Source organism: Panthera tigris, chromosome E2 (assembly GCF_018350195.1).
Source record: "Panthera tigris isolate Pti1 chromosome E2, P.tigris_Pti1_mat1.1, whole genome shotgun sequence".
Lineage (NCBI taxonomy): Eukaryota > Metazoa > Chordata > Mammalia > Carnivora > Felidae > Panthera > Panthera tigris.
The window spans coordinates 33,556,541-33,578,648 of record NC_056674.1 but is presented as its reverse complement, the minus strand read 5'-3'; the positions used below and the strand labels follow the sequence as shown (position 1 = coordinate 33,578,648).

At 47.2% G+C, this 22,108-nt stretch overlaps 1 protein-coding gene and 1 long non-coding RNA gene across 2 annotated transcripts; both read right to left on the bottom strand.

Moving 5' to 3' along the window:
• Positions 1–1,524: 1,524 nt before the first annotated feature.
• On the bottom strand, positions 1,525–2,442 carry LOC102960748 (metallothionein-1). Its single transcript, XM_007090188.3, has 3 exons — positions 2,314–2,442; positions 1,941–2,006; positions 1,525–1,743 (listed from the first exon to the last, which is right to left on the bottom strand). The coding sequence occupies exons 1-3, from the start codon at positions 2,339–2,341 to the stop codon at positions 1,652–1,654; spliced, it is 186 nt and encodes a 61-aa protein (XP_007090250.1). The 5' UTR covers positions 2,342–2,442; the 3' UTR covers positions 1,525–1,651.
• Positions 2,443–18,684: 16,242 nt separating this feature from the next.
• Positions 18,685–19,904, bottom strand: LOC102960559. The gene is made up of 4 exons (XR_001511144.2): positions 19,880–19,904; positions 19,568–19,633; positions 19,285–19,349; positions 18,685–18,750 (listed from the first exon to the last, which is right to left on the bottom strand). It is a non-coding gene; the product is annotated as an uncharacterized LOC102960559 (long non-coding RNA).
• Between the last annotated feature and the right edge of the window lie 2,204 nt (positions 19,905–22,108).

Sequence of the window (22,108 nt, the reverse complement as noted above, 5' to 3'; positions counted from 1 at the left end):
GTAATGACCACTGTTTATTAAGCCCTAGCTGGGAGCCGGGAGCCTATCATTTAATCCCACATAGAGACCGAATCTCCTTTCCATGGGGAAATCGAGGCTCAGTAAGGTTGAGCAGCTTGCCCAGGTCATTCCACCTGTGACAAAGGAGGCTGTGAACCCAGACTGCCTGACAGCAAAGCCCATGCTCTGGGCACGGGCTGGCTTCATAAATCCCCTTTTCACACCAGGCACCCACAGGCAAGCATGGTCCTGATTCAGGGCCACATGACTCACTTTCTCTTTGATTGAACATCAAGTAGCAACTCCCTCCACAAAGAGCCCCGGGGGACTAACCGTTGGCACTAATTACAAGTCACTCAAGGCCTCTCTCCTGCCTAATAAACACCGCAGACTTCCAAACTGCAGGACTGGCCATCACCCTGCACAGACAGACATGAAGTACTTCATCTGGAACCAGTTCTTGGATGGCCTCCCTCTTGTGGGGAAATGGCTGGGCAATTGTCTCCAATTCCCTAGTGACTTTGTTGGTTTCAAGTTGCCAAGGGCAGATTTTGTAGGGGCGGATCCCAGCCTGACCTGGGGAGGAACTTCCAAAGACTCAGAGCCAAGTCACAACAGGGAGCTCTCAGGGGTACTGGGTGTCCTGTCAGTGGCACAGTGGCAGGGAGCAAGCCAAGTTCTCTGTGGGGAAGCACATCCAGGACATAGCTACTCAGGTGTGTGTGGTCGACAGCACTGGGGAATTTGTGAATTGTTTCTAGTGCTCAGTGAACACCTTCAGTGAACATACATATGCGCAGTGTTTTAAAATCTCTAATTTTGTTCTTCATGTATTTATTGAAACTATGTGTGTCCAACCTAAATACATGAGCATCATATTGTTCTTTTATGGCCTTTTTGTAAAATTAATATATTTTTACCAAGGTTTAGTCTGTGATGCATAGAAAGTAAAAACTACTCCTTCACCACAGGGGTTTGAGAACCCCATGTAGGATTCAAACAGGTGAGAAGTTGTTTTCCAATTCCCTTTAGTCACTTTTCAAGCCTAAAATCTGGTGAGGATCTGAGGTTGGGCAGAGAAACCATGGAGCATGAGAAATTCTGGATTGACAGGGCACCTGGCTGGCTCAGTCCCTAGAGCATGTGACTCTTGATCTCAGGTAGGAGGTTTGAGCCCCGTCTTGGGCTTAGAGATTACTTATAATTAAAGAAATAAATTCTGGATTGAGAAGTTTCTGTGCCATCAACGCTTGACATGATAACAGACGGACCCGATGAGTCCTCATGCCTTTATATCCTCTGGCTCTTCCATTTTACAGAAAGTTAAGCTCGGTGATGTAACCTGACTTGCCTTAAGGCACTCAGTTTATTAGGGACTAACATTTGTGGACAGAACCCAGGTTTCTGCACTTCCAGTCCAATCCGCTACCCCAGCCCTCCTGGGCACGCAAAGGAAAACAGAAGCGAGAAAAAATTTAACAACTTTTATTATAATTCACGTATTTTATAGGAAAAAAAAAGGAATGTAGCAAACGGATCAGGTTTGTACCAAAAACAAAACAAAAAATAGCAAAAAAACCCCAAAAACCAAAAAACCCTGCAGGTTTGTACACGTTGCTCTATTTACATCGGGGACGGGCTCTCCGGGACATTAGGCGCAGCAGCTGCACTTGTCCGATGCCCCTTTGCAGATGCAGCCCTGGGCACACTTGGCACAGCCCACGGGGCAGCAGGAGCAGCAGCCTGTGAAAGGGAAGAAGCCGGCAGAGATGAGCGCTGGGCACAAAGGATGAGTGATTCCGGTCCTCCCCTATGGGGCCCATCGTGGAGGCAGCACCTTTCCCGAGGAAGGGGCATCAACTATCCTGTTTTAACTCCCCTTGGAGTATGGGCTAGGGGTGGCGGTGGGTAGGGGGTGGACGAGAAAAGAAGGCACTCACTCTTCTTGCAGGAGGTGCATCTGCAGGCTTTGCATTTGCAGGAGCCGGCGCACGAGCAGGAGCCACCTGCAAGGAGAAAGGCAGCGGTGAGAACGGAACCGTCCCTGGGGAGGACTCGAACGCGGGAATGGGTGCTGGCAGCCCGGGGATTGAGTCTCAGTTCCACAACCTGCCCGTGGGGACCCGGACAGGCCATGAAGTCCGACCCCTCGTCGGTAGGAGCGGGGCTCGACTAGCCTAGAGAGAGGTACACCGAGAGGCTCTGGGGAGGGGCAGTTAGCACCCCGAAAGTGAGTGATCAAGAAGAGAAGGGGACGTCAGAGATTGCTTCTCTGGCTCTACAACCGACGCGCGGCCCCGAACCCGAGCTTACCGGTGGCGCAGGAGCAGTCGGGATCCATGGCGAGAAGAAGCGGTAGCTGGAGTCCGGAGACGGTTGCAGAGAGGTGGCTGGCCGCTCAGAAGAGGCGTGGTGGAGCGCAGCGCGGCGGGCCGCCTTTATAGCGGGAAGGAGCCGGGGCGAGTGCAAAAGCCCGCCCCGTGCGGCCGCCGCCTGCACACGCCCCGCGCTGAATCACCGGCGGCCGCGCGGCGCACGGGGCTGTGCGCACGGCCGCCGGCCCCGGTTCCCAGAAACCGCCTCCGTACGCCGCGGGCCACCACGTGCGGGAGGGCCGGGTGCAGAGCCGGGACACCGCGTCCCGGGCCGCTGGGCCCTGCGCCCGGCACCCTGCCCCCTGGCCTGTGCTTGAACTCGAGATATTTGGGGGGCGGGGGAAAGCTGGGGTAGAGGGGTGCGGAGCGGGTCTTGGGGCCCCCTCCTGGACAGAAAAATCTGTTGGAAGACCAGATTACAAAAACCTCTTTGTACCTGTCAAGACTTAATAATCGTGTCACAGCATGGTAAGCCCATGGGATGGTTATGGACAACCTATCTAGGCAATGTATATAGAGTGCTTTATTGTGTGCTACGGAGTGTAGTGAGCTAGTGAGCGTGTTCTGTGCGGGCTCTCATTTAACCCCATTAACAACTGCTAAAAAGAAAACTACTGACCCCAAATGGTGTCCCTTAGGCCACGTCACCAAACGGGGGCTAAATACCTAACCTAAACTGCAGTTTTAACCTTCCGCAGAAGTGTAAGTCTTAAGGGTCAATGAGGACTTTTCTGATCAGCGCCAATGAGGCAATCTGTCACAGGGGCCCTCTCTATTTCCCAAAGGAGGATGAACTAATCCACCCTGCCCTTCCACCTAAGGAAGGTGACCTTGCCTAAAACAATCCTTTCTTTTCCTTTGCTCATGACTTTCTTGCCCCGCTTTCTTTCCTATAAAAACTTTCCATTTTGTACAACTCCTCCGAACTCCCCCTTACTTGCAAGATGGGATACTGATTCATGAATCACTTAATAAAGCCAATTAGATCTTCAAATTAACCCAGTTGAATTTTGTTTTTTAACAACCCTACGAGGTAAGTAGGATAGGGAAAGATAGGATAAAATGGGCAGAGAGACGGAAAGATTAGGACCTGAAGTCACTGGGTGGGGAAAAAAACTTATTTTGGAACAATGCTGAAGTGTCTGACCGCAGCAAACCCTTCGGGCGAAAGGTTCCTCCTAAGAATGTAGCAGACACAGGGGTGCCTGGGTGGCTCAGTCAGTGAAGTGTCCGACTTCAGCTCAGGTCATGATCTTGCTGTTCAGAGTTCAAGCCCTGTATTGGGCTCTGTGCTGACATCTCAGACCTTGGAGCCTGTTTCAAATTCTGTGTCTCCCTCTCTCTCTCTCTGCCCCCTCCCCCACTCATGGTCTCTCTCTCTCTCTCTCTCTCTCTCTCTCTCAAAAATAAATAAACATCAAAAAAATCTTTTTTTAAGGAATGTAACAGACACCACCTACTCCCCCTCAGGTTTCCCAGGAATTTGACAAAAGATCTGACTAAAAATGAGTAGGCCGTAAAACCTATGACCCACAAGGAACAGTATGACCATAGACCACCCCTCATACCATGGAATTGAGCCAATCAGGAATGGACAACACAGCACCTAGAGCTATCAAACCAATAAAGGTAGAACCTGAGAAGGAACAAGAGGGAAGTGGGGGGCAACCAGAACCTTACAAAACAAGGACCCTTACCTATAGTCATGGGTATTCACCCTCAAATGCCTCCTCTCTGTAAAGAGAGCTTTCCTGCTATTTTTCCTTTCTGATCTTATACTCTAATACATTTTGCTGCTCATTTTGTGTGTGTGTTTTTAAAATTTTTTAAATGTTTATTTATTTTTGAGACAGAGGGAGACAGAGCGTGAGCAGGGGAGGGGAAGAAAGAGAGAGGGAGACACAGAATCCCAAGCAGGCTCCGAGCTGTCGGCACAGAACCCAATGCGGGGCTTGAACCCATGAACCGCAAGATCAGGACCTGAGCCGAAGTCAGACGCTTAACTGACTGAGCCACCCAGGCGTCCCTTTTGCTGCTCATTTTGTGTGCATCTCTTCATACTTCAGAGTGGGGAGACAATGAACCCCAGGTATTGAGGTAAAAAGTTCTGCAACATAAGGACTATCTCTTGGTCCTATTTTATTTTTTAATGTTTATTTTTGAGAGACAGAGAGAGAGAGAGCAAGCAGGAGAGGGATTGGGGTGCGGGGGTGGGGAACAAAATCCAAAGCAGGCTCTGCGCTGACAGCAGCAAGCCTGACGTGGGGCTCGAACTCACGAACTGCGAGATCACGACCTGAGCAAAGTTGACCACTCGGCTGACTGAGCCACCCAGGCGCCCCAACCCCCTTAGTCTTATGTTAAAGAGGAGGAAATGGTGGCCCAGAGAGGTTAAGTAACTTGCCCAATGTCACAGAGCTAGTGCATAGCACAGCCTAGTGATTCGAATCAAAACATCCAGCAGCTGCTAAGGGTAGATCATTGAAAGGTAGACATCAACAAGGGAAAGTAAGGATCAAGAAACTACAAGCCTGGTGCTCAGGAAACTCATAGTCATGGGAGCGGCCCCGTGAGTGCATAGGGAAAAGTGACACCAGGGTCATGGCTAGGACGGAGGTTCATTCAGGGCCAGGGGGAACAGAGAAGAAGAAAGTCAGTCCAGTCTGGGAGGAGGTAGGTAAGGAAGGCCGGAAGGTCTTTGCCAGGCAGGGGAGGGGAAGGAGTTGTACTCCAGCCTGCAGAAGAAGCAGCCAGTTGGAAAGTTAGCATTGCCCTGGAGCATTTGGAAGGGAAAACCCCACAAGAAATTTCTTCCCCAGTGTGCTTTGAGGAGAAGAATGGAGGTGGCGGCCAAATTCCTCTCTGAGGAGGCACACCCAGCTCCCTTGCTCAAGTGTGTCTGGCTTCTGGGTAACGGACCTTAGATCATCATCCTGGGAATGCCCAGAGTGTGTCATCAGAGGAGTCAGCAACCTCTGGTCGCTGGAAGGTTCCTGGCAACTTAGGGTATGCTGGTTGCTGCAGCCGGGAGTTCAGTGAGGAGGCGGGCAAGGACAGGCTGTTCTCATAGCATTTACTCTAAGGTCCTGTGGAAACATCACTTCCTCTGGGGAACCCGTCCTGAACCCCATGCTCAGTCAGGATGCCTGTGGAACGTACTGGTAAACATCCTGTCCTCTTCCTTCCTGGCACTTTCCATGTCTGTAATATGCAGGACCTTGTGTGACTGTTGGATTGATATCTGTGTCCCTCCCCATTCCAGCCCGCCACTGAAAACAAGAACGGTCATTGCTCCCCAAAATGTGGCTCTGGCCCCAGGCACAGGGCCAAGTTTGCAGTAGGTGCTTAATCAATATTTGTCAGATGAATTAAAGGCGGTAATCCCTTGAATGTCCCCTCCCTCCCCAGCCCCCACCTTGCATTAGGACCGATTACAAAATGAAAGTAAAAAAACTTTTCCACCGCCCTGGGACCTGTGTGCTCACTCAGATGAAAACACCAAACAGGGCAGGAGAGTTGAGCCATCAGAGGGACTAAATTCTAACAGTCATTCCACTCACTTGCTGATTGACCTTCAGGCAGTTATGTGCCAGGGCCCCTCCGAGCCTCAGTTTACTCATCCTGTCAAATGGTCCAATTGTGCTAGAATTTGAAGGGCACATGCAAACTTTCTCTGATTTCAGAGCCAAGGTCTCAGAAATCTGTGTCCGGCAGCCCTGTGGACTAGAGCATTGAAGGTCTGCTCTTGGAGCAGTGGACAGACTTTGTTGTTGTTGTCATTTACATATACATGCACATTATAGGCAAAATTCCTGGTTTCTAATCAGGTGGTCACCGGCCCACTCAGGGGAAACAATCCAACACTATGAAGAGACAATAGGGCTTGTTTTTGCCCCCAGGGTCTTGAATCTAGCCTTGGGTCTGAGCCACCCCTGTTGGCAGTAAAATTTGCCTCCAGGCCTTAGCTGTCTGCCCTGAATCATTCTGATTCTGTGAGGGGAGGGATGACCAATCAGCGAAGGTGAGGGGGGCCTGGCCCTAGTCTTGCTCAGCGACACGCCCCGGGAAAGCCTCACTGTGCTTGGGACACACTAGAGAGGGAAGCCAAGAAGCATTAGATGAGGAAAAATACCCCCCCACACACACCAGCTACTCGGATTTCGTCATCAGTGTGAGCCAGTGATGTGGCCCCGGCCTGCATTAATAGAAGTATGCCATCTAGAATGAACGAGGTGAGCTTTTACTCTCCTAACTGCCGAGGGGGATGTTTATGGTTCTGCTGCACAGCCATCCATTCATCCTTCCCTTGTGGAGGTACTTTTAGTATTCCTTTGTACAATCTCCCCTCTCTCCTTTTAGTCCCTATGATTTGGATGGTGTAGACTCCATCTCTGGGATCCCAAGCCATTCCACCTCCCTGGCCACAGTGATTGGCTCTGGATCACCCAGCCATGAACCAAAAAGAATCACCAAAACTTTTGCTGGGGAAATGCTGGGGAAATGGAAGTCACTCTTTCTGTCTACACTTGAACCTGAGAGGACGTGAAGCTGAATTTCTAAAGCTTTTTGTCTCCATGAGAAGGGCCTGAAAATAAAATCATGACAAAGGAAATGGAGACTGGAACATCACTGGAACACCTGAATCCAGCCATTCCTGAAGCCATTGTGAGTCAATCATTTCCTTTTTAGTTAGATCATTCTGGATAGAGTCCTGACTGGCACTGTTGGTCAGACCACCCTGTGAGTCGTGTTATTGTTGGGCTTCCACTGTCCAGAAGACAGTTGATCACAATGGTCCTAAGACTTCAAACCCTGTCATGTGAACAACAATTGAGAGGCGTGGACAGGTTCATTCTGGAAGAAAAGCGTTACCTTCAAATATTTGGACAGTGGTTGCTCTGATTATCTATAGCTATGCCACAAATGGCCCCAAACTTAGCAGCTTAAACAACCACCATTTTATTGTCTCTCTTGGTTTTGTGCGTCAGGAATTCCAACAGCGTTCGTTTGGGTGATTCTGTTCTTTCGTGTATTACTGGCTGAGGTCACTTGGTGGCATTCAGTTGGTGAATGGGCTGGTCTGGAAGACCTAAGACAGCTTCACTCACATCATCTGGCACCCTGGAACTATTGACCAGAGCTCCCACAGGTGGCCTCTTCAGCATGGCAGCCTCAGGGCAATTAGGCTCCTTCCGTTCAGTTCAGGGCTCCAAAGGCACAAGGACCGAGGACCGAGACACAGGAACAGGAGCTGTGAGTCTCTTAAACCCTGGGCCCTGAAACTAGCACAGATCGGTTTCGCCCCATTCTGTCGGTCAGGCAGTCATAGGTCCAGATTCACGGGCAAAGGAGGAAGGCCCCATGTCTTGATGGGAGGAGTCAGTGATTCACGTGCATCTCTAATCTGCTGAAGTCGTTGTGGGGGAAAATATGAAGCACATGCTGTGCCCCAGGCCAGGTGTTAAAGACATCCTGAGTTTATTTCATTTAGGCCTCAGCGTAGCTCAAGAAGGCAGATGCTGTTATTGTCTCCATTTTATAGATGAGGCCCTGGAGTTACGCAGCCTGTTCAGGGTCACACAGCTGTAAACAGCAGCACTGGGATTTGAACCTAGACTTTCTGACTCCACACCCACGTGTTTATGCCACGCTGAAAAGAAGACATTAGACTTGTACTCTGTGGTCCTGAGGGCAGAACCTGGCCAAGGGTGGGGCTGCAGGGATAAAGGTTCTGCTCTAGATGGCAAAGACCTTCCTTGCAATGAGAGCTGACCATGACCAAAAGGGACCAACTTGGAAGATAGTTTCCTGTCACCACAGCAATAGAAATAGAGGCTGGTGATTCCAGCGTTAGATAGGGGGATAGAAAGAGGTTAGGGCCCTTCCTCCCAGGAGATCCTGTAATTCCATGGTGCCTGTCCCAGGTGCCATCTCTGTGATCTTAGCTCTTCCTTCTCTTTCCACTGACCCTGCCTTCCTTTTGGTGGTGTATTAGTTTTCTATTACTGCATAACAAACTCAGCAGCTAAGACAACACATGTGTCACCTCGTAGTTTCTGTGGGTCAGGAATGCAGGCAAGGCTTAGCTAGGCCCTCAGGCTCAGGGTCTCTCACGGGCAGCAAGCAGGGTGTCAGCCAGGGCCACAGTCATCTCAAGAGTGAACTGGGACAGGATCCGCTTCCAAGCTCCCTCATGGCGTTGTTGGCAGGATTTGGGCCCTTGGGGGCTATTGTGCCAAGGCCTTGGTTCCTTACTGTTGGCCTTTCCTGGGTCCTGGCCACGTGGGCTTCTCCATAGAGCATCTCACAACAGGACAGTGAGCAAAGCAAAAGGGCAAGAGAGAGTGCCAACAGCAAAGTGTGATCAGATGGAAGTCACAGCCACTTTTACACCGAGTGGCATCCCATCGCTTTTGCAACGTTGTATTTGTGAGAAGTCACTAGGTCCAGGCCACACTCAAGGGGAGGGGTCATTATTACAATGACGGATACTTGTGATAAAGCAGCTAATACTTCCACGCTCTAGATCCTGTGCCTGGTGCTCGGTGCTTTACATGTGCGAACTCACTTGATTCTTCTGACAGCCCCAGAAGACAGGGACTGTTACCACCCACAGTTTCCAGAGGGAGAAACAGGCTCAGAGAGGTTAAGTAACATTGCTGAGAGCCAGTGGCTAGGAAAGGGCCGAACCAGGCCATCTATCTCCAGAGCCTGTGCACTTAGGCCCCTCTACACGCAGCCTCTCCCAGCAGCTAGTGCTGTGTGTGGTTTTTTTGTTTAATCTTTGACTCCCCACTAGGCTGTGGGCTGTCTGCTGTGCCCACTGTCCTCGCTCTGGCACTTGGCGCAGTGCCCAGCTCATGGTGGGTGCTTAATAATGCAGAGGAATGGGGAAAATTGAGTCCTGCCAGCAGCCAGGAAGGAGCCTCCTTGCAGGGTGAGGCCTGCCTTGTGGAGAGGCAGCTTTGAAAGCCTGCATTCAGGGAGGTGCTAAACACCTTCTGGTACCACTCCCTTCTGGCTAATCTGGCCTCAACTTCCCTTTTCTGTCCCCAAAGCACTTCTGCCCTAGGATCAGGGCATCCCACACCCTTCTCCAAACATACATGACACTCCACGCTCCAGGTTTTTGCTCCCTCCTACTGTCCCCAAAAGCCCATTTTTAAAAAAATGTTTATTTATTTATTTTGAGAAAGAGAGAGAGAGCACAGAAGGGGAGGGGCAGAAAAAGAGAGAGAGAGAGAAAGAATATGAAGCAGGCTCTGTGCTGTCAGCACAGAGCCCAACATGGGGTTTGATTCTGCAGACTGTGAGATCATGACCTGAGTCAAAATCAAGAGTAACTAACTGAGCCACCCAGGCGCCTCCAGGCGCCCTCCAACTCGAAGAGCCCATTTCAAATGCCTCCTCCTCTAAGGAGTGTTTCCCTGATCTGCAACCTAGTGGAGTCACTCCCTTCTTAAACCCACCAGAGCTTTGGTTCGTATCTCCTCACCCTCCCTGGGCTTTACCTTCCCAAACTCTAAAATGAGGAGAACCCGGGTGCCACAGTCTGTAAGTTTCTTCCAGCTCTAGAGCATTCAGGATTCTACTCCAGAGTCTTGCGATGGCTTTACCCTCCTGAGTTCTTGAAGGGCTGAGACCATTCCTTTTTATCCATCCTCGGTGTCCACCACAGAGCATGGTGATTTCTAGGCATTCATAGATATTTTTGTGATGAAATGGTTTGGGGGGCCAAGTTGAGATGGCAGTTCAGGGGAGATGTATATCTCCTACGTTGGCTCAAAATTCCATGGAACGACGGAAAAGATCACTCATTAAAAGCTGAATGATGGAAAACTGTAAAGAATACCACCAGACGGTAGCATACTCCCTGATTTGTTTTTTAATGTTTATTTATTTATTTATTTACTTATTTAGAGAAAACAAGTGGGGGAGGGGCAGAGAGAGAGAGAGTCCGAAGTACGTTCCACTCTCATCATGGAGCCCAATGTGGGGCTCGATTTCACAACCGTGAGATCGTAACCTGAGCCAAAATCAAGAGTTGGATGCTTAACTGACCGAGCCCCCCAGGTGCCCCTCCCTGATTTCAAACTGTATTACAAAGCTATAGTAATCACAATAGTATGGTATTGGCAAAGAAACAGTCATATAGATGAAGGGAACAAGATAGAAAGCCCAGAAATAAACTCACACATGTATGGCCAATTAATTTACAGCAAAGGAGCCAAGAATAAGCAATGGGGAAAGGACAGTCTCTTCAATAAATGATGTTGGGAAAACTGGACAGCCACATGCAAAAGAATGAAACCAGACTGCTACCTTATACCATACACAAAAAATAACTTCAAATACATTAAAGATTTGAATGTAACAGCTTAAGCCATAAGACTCCTAGAAGAAAACATGAACGGAAAGCTCCTTGATGTCAGTCTTGGTGATGACTTTTTTTTTTGGATTTGACACCGAAAGCAAAAGCAACAAAAGCAAAAGTAAACAAATGGGATCCACTAAACTAAAAAGCTTTTGGACAGCAAAGGAAACCATCAACAAAATGGAAAGGCAACCTACTAAATAGGAAAAAATGTCTGCAAATCATATATCTGATAAGGAGTTAATATTCAAAATATGTAAAGAACTCATATAACCCAATAGCCAAGAACCAAACAGTCTGATTAAAAAATGGCTAGGGGATCTGAATAGATATTTTTTCAGAGAGGACATACCGGTACATGAAAAAATGCTCAACCTCCCTAATCATCAAGGAAAATGCACACCAAAACTGCAATGAAACATCACCTGACACCTGTCAGAATGGCTATTAACTAAAAGAAAAGAAATAGCGAGAGTTGGTAAGGATGTAAATTGGTACAGCTACAATGGAAAGCAGTATGGAGTTTCCTCAAAAAAAAAATTAAAAATAAAACTACCATGGGGTGCCGAGGTGGCTCAGTCGGTTAAGCGTCTGACTCTTGGTATCGGCTCAGGTCATGATCTCACACTTCATGGGTTTCAGCCCCGAGCTGGGCTCTGCGCTGACAGCACGGAGCCTGCCTGGGATTCTCTCTCATCCTCTCTCTCTGTCTCTCAAAATAAATACACTTAAAAACATAATAAAAAAAATAAAACTACCATATAATCTAGTAATTCCGCTTCCGGGTTTTTATCAGAAGAAAATGAAGACACTAACTCGAAAAGATCTATACACCCCCATGTTCATTGCATTGTTTATAAGAGCCAAAAAGTGGAAACAACCCAAATGTCTGCTGATAGACTGAATGGATAAACAAAGTGTGGTATATACATACAACAGAAAATTTATTCGGCCTTAACAAGGAGTGAAATTCTGACAAATCTTACAACGTGGATGGGCTTTCAAGGTATTATGCTAGATGAAATAAGTCACGAAAGGACAAATAAATACTGTTTGAATCCACTTATATGAGACACCTAGAGTGGTCAAATTCATAGAGAAAGTAGAATGGCAATTTCTAGGAGCTGGAAAGAGGGAAGAATGGAGAGTTATTGTTTAATGGGGACAGAATTTAGTTTGGGAAGGATGGAAAAGCTCTGGAGATGGATGGTGGTGATAGAGGCACAACCATGTGAATAGATCTAATACCAGTAAGCTATACACTTAAAAATTGTTAAAATGGTAGGTTTTACCACAATAAAACACCTTAAGATGGACAAAATATTTGAGTAGACATGTCAGCAAAGGAGATATACGAATGGCTTTTAGGCACATGAAAAGATGCTCAGCATCATTAGTATTTGGGAAATGCAAATTGAAACCACAATAAGGTACCATTTTACACTTACCAGAATGGCTCTAATAAAAAATACAGACATTTGGGGCACCTGAGTGGCTTAGTCGGTTGAGTGTCCCACTCTTGATTTCAGCTCAGGTCATGATCTCAAGGTTATTAGATAAAGTCCCCGTCAGGCTCTACACTGGACGTGGAGCCTACTTAAGATTCTGTCTCCCTCTCTCTCTCTCTGCCCCTCCCCAGCTTGCTCTCTCTCTCTCTCTCTCTCTCTCTCTCAAAAAAAAAAAAAAAATACAGGCATTTAAGAGTGCTGGTGGAGATGTGGAAAATGTGCTACTCCCACACATTGCTAGTGGAAATGTAAAATGTAGCCACTTTGGAAAGCAATTTGGCAATTTCCTCAAAAAGTAAACACAGAGTTCCCATAAGACCCAGCAATTCCACTCCCAAATATCTAACCAAGAGAAATAAAAATGTATGTTCACACAGAGACTCGTGCACAAATGTTCACAGCTGTTTATGAACACAGCTATTATTTGAAATAGCCAAAAAGTGGAAACAACTCAACCATCCATCAACTGGTGAATGGATAAATACAATGGGGTAAATCCATACAATGAAACACCATTCAGGAGTGCCTGGGTAGCTCAGTCAGTTAAGTGTGACCTGACTTTGGCTCAGGTCATGATCTCACCATTTCATGAGTTCGAGCGCCACATCGTGCTCTGCACTGACAGTGCAGAGCCTGCTTCGGATTCTCTGTCTCCCTCTCTGTCCCTCTCCTACTCTCTCTCTCTCTCTCTCTCTCTCTCTCTCTCTCTCACTCTCTCTCAAAAAGAAATAAATAAACTTTTTTTTTTTATAAAAGGAACACTATTCAGCAATAAAACAATAAATTACTAAGACATGCAACTACATGGAATGACTCCCAAAGACATTATGCTATTCCATTTGTATGAAACGTCTGGAAAGGCGAACTCATACAGAGAGAAAGCAGGTTATTGGTTGCCTAGGGTTGGTGGTGGGAGCAGGGATTAACTGCAAATGGGCACGGTAGAACTTCTGGATGATTAAAATATTTTGAAACTATACTGTGGTGATTGTGGCACAACTCTAAAAACTTGCTAATATAATTGAATTGTACACTTACAATGAGTGAATTTTACAGCATGTAAACTATATCTCGAAAAGTGGGTTAAAAAAAACAAGAGAAAAGAATTTTACCAGAAGGCCAAAAGCTTTGAGAACTTTCAGAAAAATAAAAAAGCAGATCGAAAACAAAGGATTAGTGGCCAAAATATATAAAGAGCTTCTACAAATCAACAAGAACACTACAAGCAAATGAATAGACAAATGGACAAAGGACATGAATCAGTAGTTCATAGAAAATGACAACCACTGGCCAATAAAGCATTGGAAAGGTGCTCAACCTTACTTAGATTTAAAATCTAAGATGTCATTTTTCACCCGTCAAGTTGACAAAAAAAATTCAAGGTTAATACTCAGGGTTGATGAGGGAATGGGGCATTGAAAACTCTCAGACACTGTTGGTGGAGTGCAAATAGGAACAATCCCAGCAAGAATGTTTGACAAGATCTATTAAAAGGGCTCTTTCTTGTGCTCCAGCAATTTGACACATCAGCTTACAGCTCAGAGAAACTCACTGACACATATACAAGAAGGAGCCATGCTCTGCTTATTGGAAAAAGCCACCTAAATATCCATCCATTAGTCCATTAAGAAAATTTAAAAATAAACTATGATACAATCATATCCATGGTATACTCTATAGTAGTTATTAGCTGTCTATGTCTTAACGTGGATATATCTCCAAGGCAAAGTGTTGAATTAAAAAAAAAAAAAAAACTTGTGGTATTCACTAGCACACCTAAAAATTAGCCAAACAGAAGTGAATGCAGTCTCTTTGGAAAAGGTTAATATGAATAAAGCTAAAGATTCCCTTTATTGGGAAAATCCCATGCTCCACAGAATATATACAGAATATATATATATATATATATACACACACACACACACACACATATATATAGTGCTTATATATATATATATAGTGCTTATATATATATATAGTGCTTTATATATATATATATAGTACTATATATATATTTAATTGTATGGATTATATATATATATATATATATATATATATATATATATATATATATAGTTTTTTACTTAATCATAAGTTGTGGTGGTTTTTCCAGAGCCTTCCAGAGCCTTAACATAATTCTTTTTTTTATGTTTATTTATTTATTTGAGACACAGAAAGAAAAAGAAAGCAGGGGGAGTGGCAGAGAGAGAGGAGACAGAGAATCCCAGCAGGCTTCATGCTGTCAGTGCAGAACCTGACATGGAACTTGATCTCATGAACTGAGTGAGCATGACCTGAACCGAAATCAAAAGTTTGACGCCCAACTGACTGAGCCAGCCAGGGGCCCCTTACATGATTCTTTTTATTAGGCGGTCATTATGACCATTTTTATGCTTCCCTACTAAAGGGTATTTAACTCGTTTTGAGGCTTCTGCTAATACAATGATGGTATGGTGAACATCCTGGGTTGAAGATATACACATTTTATGTTTGAGTAGCTACTGTTAAAATGCCGTCCAAAGTGGCTGTACCAATTTACATTCCCTCCAGCAGGGGATGGGGGTTCATAACCATTCCCCTACCCCCTCACTCTTAATACAAAATAGCAGTCTTTTACCCTTTTGCCAAACCGGTGGGCAAAATGTTACTTTAATTTGCATTTCCTTGATAGATATGAGATAGAATATTATTTCATTTGTTCTTTGGCCTTTCAAGTTTATTTTCCTAAGAATTGCTAATTTATATCCTTGGAAATTTTAAAATCATGTTGTCCATTTCTTATTGATTTGTATTAACTCTTTATATATTATAGATACTGGTCTCCTCCCCTCCCCATCACACACACACACACACACACACACACACACACACACACTGTATTTGTCAGCTCAGAATGCCATGACAAAATAGACTGGGTGGATTTAACAACAGAAATTTATTGTCTTGCAGTTTTGGAGGCTGGAAGTCCCAGATCAGGATGCAGCTAGGGTTCATTTCCCATGAGAGCTCTCTCCCTGGTTTGTAGGCAGACACCATCTTGCAAGAGAGCTCTCTAGTGTCTCATCTGGGGACACTAATCCTAATCCCATCATATCAAGGCCCCTCGCTCTCGTGATCTCATTCGACCTTAATTACCTCCTCACAGGCCCTGTCTCCAAACAATCATATCAGGGATTCAGACTTCAGTGTATGAATTTGAGCAGATACAATATAGTCTATAGCACACATATATAGCAACTACTTTCTATTGCCGTGTAGCTTTGGTTATTTTATTTTTAGTTGTGATAAAAGGCACAGAACATAAAATTTACCATCTTAACCACCTTTATTTTATTTTATTTTTTAAAGTTTGCTTGTTTGTTTATTTTTAGTAACCTCTACACCTAACGTGGGGCTTCAATTCATGAACCTGAGACCAAGAGTCACATGCTCTTCCAACCCAGTTTTAAATGTACAGTTCAGTAACGTTAAGTACATTTAGATCATCGTGCAACCAACCTCCAGAACTCTTTTCATCTTGCAATACTGGAATCCGTACCCTCTAAACAACTTCCCATCCTCTTCTCCTCACCCCCTGGTAAACACCATTCTACTTTCTATCTCAATGAATTTGACAACTCTAGGTACCTCATATAACTGGAATCATACGGTTTTTTCTTTTTTTTTGTGACTGGCCTACGACTCCACGTTGTAGCATAAATCAGAATTTCTTTCCTTTGAATGGTTGAATAATATCCCACCGTAAGTAAACACTATGTTTTGTTTACCCATTCATCTGGCAGTGGATACCTACCTTGCTTTTACCTTTTGGCTATTGTGAATAATGCTGCTGTGAACACGGGTCTACAAATATCTCTTTGAGGCCCTGTTTTTAATTCTTTTGGGTATATCCCCAAAGGTGGAATTGCTGGGTTATATGGTAATTCCATTTTTAATTTTTGGAAGAGCTGCCGTACTGTTTCCACAGTGGCTGCACCATTTTACATTTCTGCCTGTAGCGTACAAGGTTCCAGTTTCTCCACATCCTTGCCAACACTTATTTCGGTTTTGTAGTCATCTGCTATGGTCTGAATGTTTGTGTTTCTTGGGGTCTTTGGGAGGTGATTAATGGAGCTCTCACGAATGGGACTAGTGCCCTTATAAAAGAGACCCCACAGAGCTCCCTAGTCCCTTCTGCCATGTGAGGATACAATGAGAAGTCTTTGACCCAGAAGAGGGCCTTCATTGGACCATGCTGGCACTCTGATCTCAGACTTCTAGGCTCCAGAACTGTGAGAAATAAATTTCGGTTGTTAATGGCTACTCAGTAATATTTTGTTCTAGTAGCTTCAACAGACAAAAACATCATCCCGAGTATGAGGTGATTCAGATTTGTTTTGATGCTCTTTGTAACACAAGGCAAGCCAGAAGCAAGAAAACAAGCATGGTTAGTTGCAAGGGACTGATTTTAGTCAGTTAGCCTGGGTTCAAATCCTGACTCTACCACCTTCTAGCTATGTGATCTGTTAAAAACAAGACAACACGTCCAAAATGGGGTCACTTGTGCTAAACCCCATGTCACCAAACAGAGACTCAATTATAGTTTTGGTTCTCCTAGAAATGGCATCTTAAACCAGTTAATCAGGAACTGCCTGATCCGCACTAGTTAGGTAATATGCCTGATAGACTCCTCCCATCTCCTAAAGGAAAGTAACTTTGCAATAATCAACCTGGGTTTATTTTCTTCCTTTTTTCTCTCCTTTCTCTTCTTCCTTCCTTCCTTCCTTCCTTCCTTCCTTCCTTCCTTCCTTCCTTCTTTCCTTTTCCGATTATAACTTCATTGTTCCTGCTCCCTTCTGCCTATAAAAGTCTTTCAATTTTGTGCAGCGCCTTGGAGTTCCTTTCTATCTGCCAGATTTGTATCAAATGTTTGCTTAAATAAACACATATACCTCAGTTTATTTTTTAACCGGCCTCATGCGAATTACTCTCAGCCCTATTGCCTCCTCAGTAAAATGGGTATAATAATCACACCATTCTTCTAGAGTTTAAGGATCAAGTAAGATCATGTACTTAAAAGGGCTTAGCACAAGGTAATCTCAAATGTTCGATCTTTTAGGTCTTATTTAAAAGAATCATCTCCACCCCAGAGGAATAAACACTGTCCTATTTTCCCCTTCTAATTCTTTTATAGCTTTGTTTTTGCACTTACGTATTTAAGTCAATTGAAAAAATTTTTTTCACATGATATGCAAAAGGGTAGCCAATTGTTCACTGACTAGTGTTGCCTTTGGCCACTGACCCAATCATCTCTTACTCGAAGCTACACGGGGCCCGTTTTTGGACTCTCCTCTCTGTCCAACGGATCTATTCCTGAGCTGACACCACTTCCTAGACCTTTAGAACAAGTAATGCTAGCGGGTGAGGGCAAGCCCTGTCCGTTGTTCCTTTTCAAAACTGGCTTTTCTTGCACACTGTTTTTCTAAACTCAGCCTATTAGATCTTAAAAATAAACCCTGGTGGGCTTTTGAATGAACTATCCTGAAAAACTAACTTGGAGGAAAACTGATGTGTTTACAGGATTGTGTCCTCTCATTGGGAAACTTCTGTCTCCCAGAATTCTGTTTCTCCCTTCTTAGCCAACCCAGGTAAATCTGAGTGTTCTCTTTCACCAAGGACTGGATCATAACCACAATGGATAAAAGCTCTTATTACCCTACTTGCCTTTGGAGAAAAAGGGGCTGGAGACAAACGGCCAGATGAAGTGATTTGAAAGGAGCTGAACAATCTGTTTTGGGGAGACAGGCTATTCAGGGTGGTGACCTTGGAAACGCAGCTGACGGTTTGCCAAGACAGGCCCCTGGGCCTCCTGGACTCTCTCCTCTGATGGCTCCGACAATGGGCAGCTTTGCAGGAGCAACTAGAAAATTCCAGAAATCACAGGGCTTTGGGACTGGGGCCTGGTTTTAACTATCTCCCCCACCAACCCCATTATACAGATGAACAAAGGGAGGTTGAGAGGGGGAAGTAAGAGACAAACATATGGGTCCAGTCTCCCCTCGGTCCCCAGAACTGAGCTTGACTTAGCAGGAGGCTTGAGTGCCACCTGAAGGTGGGGGAGAACGTATTCCGCCCCCAGAGCTCCATCCCAGCCCCAAGAGAACAGTGTCCATGTCTCAGGATTTCAGTTTTCAATCGGGCAGTTCCCTCCCATTAGGCTCCCCCTTCCCCACACCTCCTTCCCCTTTAAGAAGAGACCAGTCCTTGGCTTATGCCATTCATAGGGTTTATTGTCACTTGCCAGCAGCTGGCAGAGGAAAGGGACACACAGCCAAGCCTCACCACAGAAGAGGTGGCCCTGGACCACCCAGCTCTCCCACTTGGTTCACACGGGGTGCGGGTCCTCACTGGCAGCAGCTACACTTCTCGGCCTCAGCCTCGGTGCCCTCTTCACCTTTGCACACACAGTCCTTGGCGCATTTCTCACACTCCGCCGGGCAGCAGGAGCAGCAGCCTGCAGATCAAATGGGGGATGCCCAGTGTGATGGCCTCTCCCTGCATCTGTCTCCACCAAAAGGGAAAGGGGAAGGGAGGGGTGCTAGGGGCCTAGGCGCTGCCCCCTTCCTAGTCTCACACTGCAGTTTGACTCAGCACCTATGGCATGTCAGTTGCATGCTGGGCTACCACTGGGGAGGAGTACCCAGTAGACAGCCCACAGCCCCTTGGGTGGGTGCAGGGGAGTCCCACGGATGGGGTGGGGGTTAGTGCTGGACCTTTAGGGGAAAACATCACAGGGTAAACAATGGCCTTGAAAAGGGACTTGAAGGATGAACTTGGAGGAACAGAGATGGTAGGGGCTCCAGGAGACGGTGGAAGGTTCTATGGCTAGTCTTACACACTCCCACCTCCTCCTCCCCAAGCATATTACACTGCTTCCAGGGAGACTTGGGGGAGGTCAAACTGAGGAGATCCTCGAAGGCCTGAGAGGGGCCAAGGGACCCAAACTCCAGAGCTAGCCCCCAGCTTCACCACTCCCTTCTCCAGGTACTTGAGGTTTTGAGGTGAGGGTTTGGACCAGGGTAGAAGGTCTCCATCATAGCTGTCCATCAGAATCTGGGAATATAGAAAAACATCTTGCCACAGGCATGCTGAACCAGTCACTGGGGGCAGGGCCCGAGCAACCGTATGTTAAGGCCTCCCCAGGTGGTTCTGTCCCAGTAAGAGTCAAAAGCAATGTCACAGGGGATCTAGGGGTCTCTCCATCTTGCCTAGGGAGATGCTGACTTCAGGGAGCAGGGGGCAGGGGCGGGGGGAGGGGTCCCCATACTCACTCTTCTTGCAGGAGGTGCATTTGCATCCCTCACACTTGCAGGAGCCGTTGCAGGTACAGGAACCACCTAGAAGGGCGGACGCCGCAGGAAGGGTTAAGGTGCTAAAAGTGGGGTGCGGCCAGGCATAAAGGAGGAGGTGGGGTGCCAAATCTCAGGGCCCTGTGGGATATAGCCATGTCTACTCTTCAACGACGTTAAAAATGGCAAACATGGAGGGTCCCGTCCCCCCAAGGTCCTTCAGCCCAGGCGTCGGGCATCCGTTTCCTTGCAAGTCAGGGGCGCGCTGTGTGCAGGATGGGGGCGGGGGCTCACCAGTAGGGCAAGGGCAGGTCTCGGGGTCCATGTCCACAGGAGCTGCCGCTGGAGGAGGTGAACTGGCTTCTCCCGGCAACTGGACGCACTAGTGGCAGCAGGTGGCGAGGCTTTTATAGCCCCAGGCGGGGGCGCGCATGCACAGCCGGCTCGCACACGGCGCCCCCTCTCTCCATCTGGGCACACAGGCTTAGGCGGAGGCGCGCATTGCGGCAGCCGTCCCCCCTCCCCCGCCCTGTGCCTGGCCGGGCGCTCCCCCTACCCCACCCCACCCCACCCCACCCAGCAGCCGCGTGCGTGCACTACCGGGTGCGCGCGGCGCTCCTGAACTCCCGGCCGGGGCCGCTTTCCGCCGCGTGGCCGGGGGGGGGTGGGGAACACTTCCCGTTCGTCCGTGTGCGTGCCGCCGTGTGCACCGCTGGGGACGGGTCCGCCGCTGCAGCCGGCCAGGACAGAGAGTGCGCACTTCTCTCCTCAAACGGCGGCATGGCATGTTTCCCGGCCCTTCCCTGCCTCTCTTCTTATTCTAGGATTCTGGGGCGCCAGGTTAGTCAAAATGGGGTGCTGAGCACCCTGCTGCGCTGGGACCCCATTCCCTCATCTCTTATCAAATAGGAAAATAATCCTAACACCAGTGGAAGGGCCTTGCAAATTGGTTTTGGGAGGGGCTGGATGCCCAACCTACTGAGCCCCTGGGAAGCCTAAAGGACAGCGCTGGGGTGACTGATGGGAGGGGTGGGGGGAAGAGGGGGTGGCACTAGGTGGCTGCATCCCAGCTTCACAGGGAAGCAGCTTTCGTTTTATCTCTTCCTTCTGTGGAGTCCCTTGTGCCGGTGGCAGGCTGAAAAAGTGGTCCCCAAAAGATATCCATGTCAAATCCCAGAACCTGTGAGTGTTACCTTATTTGGAAAAAGGGGCTCTGTAGATGTCATTGAATTAAGGATCTTGAGATGTGATCATCCTGGATTGGGCCCTAAATCCAATGACAAGTGTTCTTATAAGACACACGGAGAATAGGCAGATGAGGAGACAGTGTGACCAACCACAGGAGACAGAGATTGTAGTGATGTGGCCCGCAGCCACCACAAGCCAGACCCAGAACAGTTCACATCCTTCCTGTGAGCCTCACCGTCCTTGCTCAGCAAATGAAGACACTCAATCCCCAGGACACAGAGGAGCAAAGGAAAGCACTAGACAACTGGTCAAAGGCTATAGAAGGAGAAGAAACGATGCTCATGGTGGCATTTCAGACAGTCAGTCACATGGTGACCCCCATGGAGAGGCCTCACTCTACCTGCTTGTGGTGCAAACACCTTTCGCAAAGTTGCATCAGGTTTCATAGGGACAAGGCTTATCTAGAGACAGAGTTTAAAAAAGAGAGAATAATAGAAAGGAAGGAAGGAAAGAAAGAAAAAAAAGAAAAGAGAAGAAGGAAGGAAGGAGGAAGGAACAAAAGTTATCTCAGGATCACTGCAGTTAAGTGTTTGAAAGGTGGAGGCTGGAGGGGAGCACCTGTGGCCTGCCCAAAAGTGGAGGTTCCTCTGCAAGCCCTCCAAAGAGCTCTTATCACTTCTCCCACCCTAGCTTCCACTTCTTTAAAAAAAATTTTTTTTAATGTTTATTTATTTTTGAAAGACAGAGCATGAATGGGGGAGGAGCAGAAAGAGAGAGAGAGAGAGAGAGAGAGAGAGAGAGAGAATCCAAAGCAGACTCCAGGCTCCGAGCTGTCAGCACAGAGCCCAACGTGGGGCTCGAACCCACAAACCTTGAGATCATGACCTGAGCCGAAGCTGGATGCCCAACCTACTGAGCCCCTCTACTTCTTTTAAGGAGACACCCCCTTAGCACCTGCATCCCTCCCCCTTTAGAGGTGATCCCTTGGCTGCCCCCCAAGGAAGGCAAGTCTGGTGAGCCTTCAGACTGGTTTTGCTGAGGGGGGAGACTGAGACTCAGAGACTGAGCACTGCTCCAAATGTCACCCCGAGCAGAGTGAGCCTCTGTTCTAAATCAGAGCTGGACAAGCATTTTCAAAAGTCGGTTGGAAACCCACCCCCCTCCAAGATATGAGCTGCCCCAGAGGCCCCCACGTGGCCTCATCTGAGGAGTTGAGCTAGCTGGTTTCCCTGGCTTTGCAGGTCTCGCATGTGTTGGTCTGTGAGTGGAAGCTTCAGTAATGGTGGAACAGGAGAAAACCAGAAGAGGAGAACCAAGAGTCCCAGGAGACGCTAT

Bases quoted from the DNA above. Each gene is read 5' to 3' on its own strand.
- LOC102960748 (XM_007090188.3), bottom strand. From the start codon at position 2,341: ATGGATCCCGACTGCTCCTGCGCCACCG. The intron at 2,007-2,313 runs GTAAGCTCGGGT...TTCTCCTTGCAG, and splicing joins CGACTGCTCCTGCGCCACCG to GTGGCTCCTGCTCGTGCGCC. The intron at 1,744-1,940 runs GTGAGTGCCTTC...TCCCTTTCACAG, and splicing joins ATGCACCTCCTGCAAGAAGA to GCTGCTGCTCCTGCTGCCCC.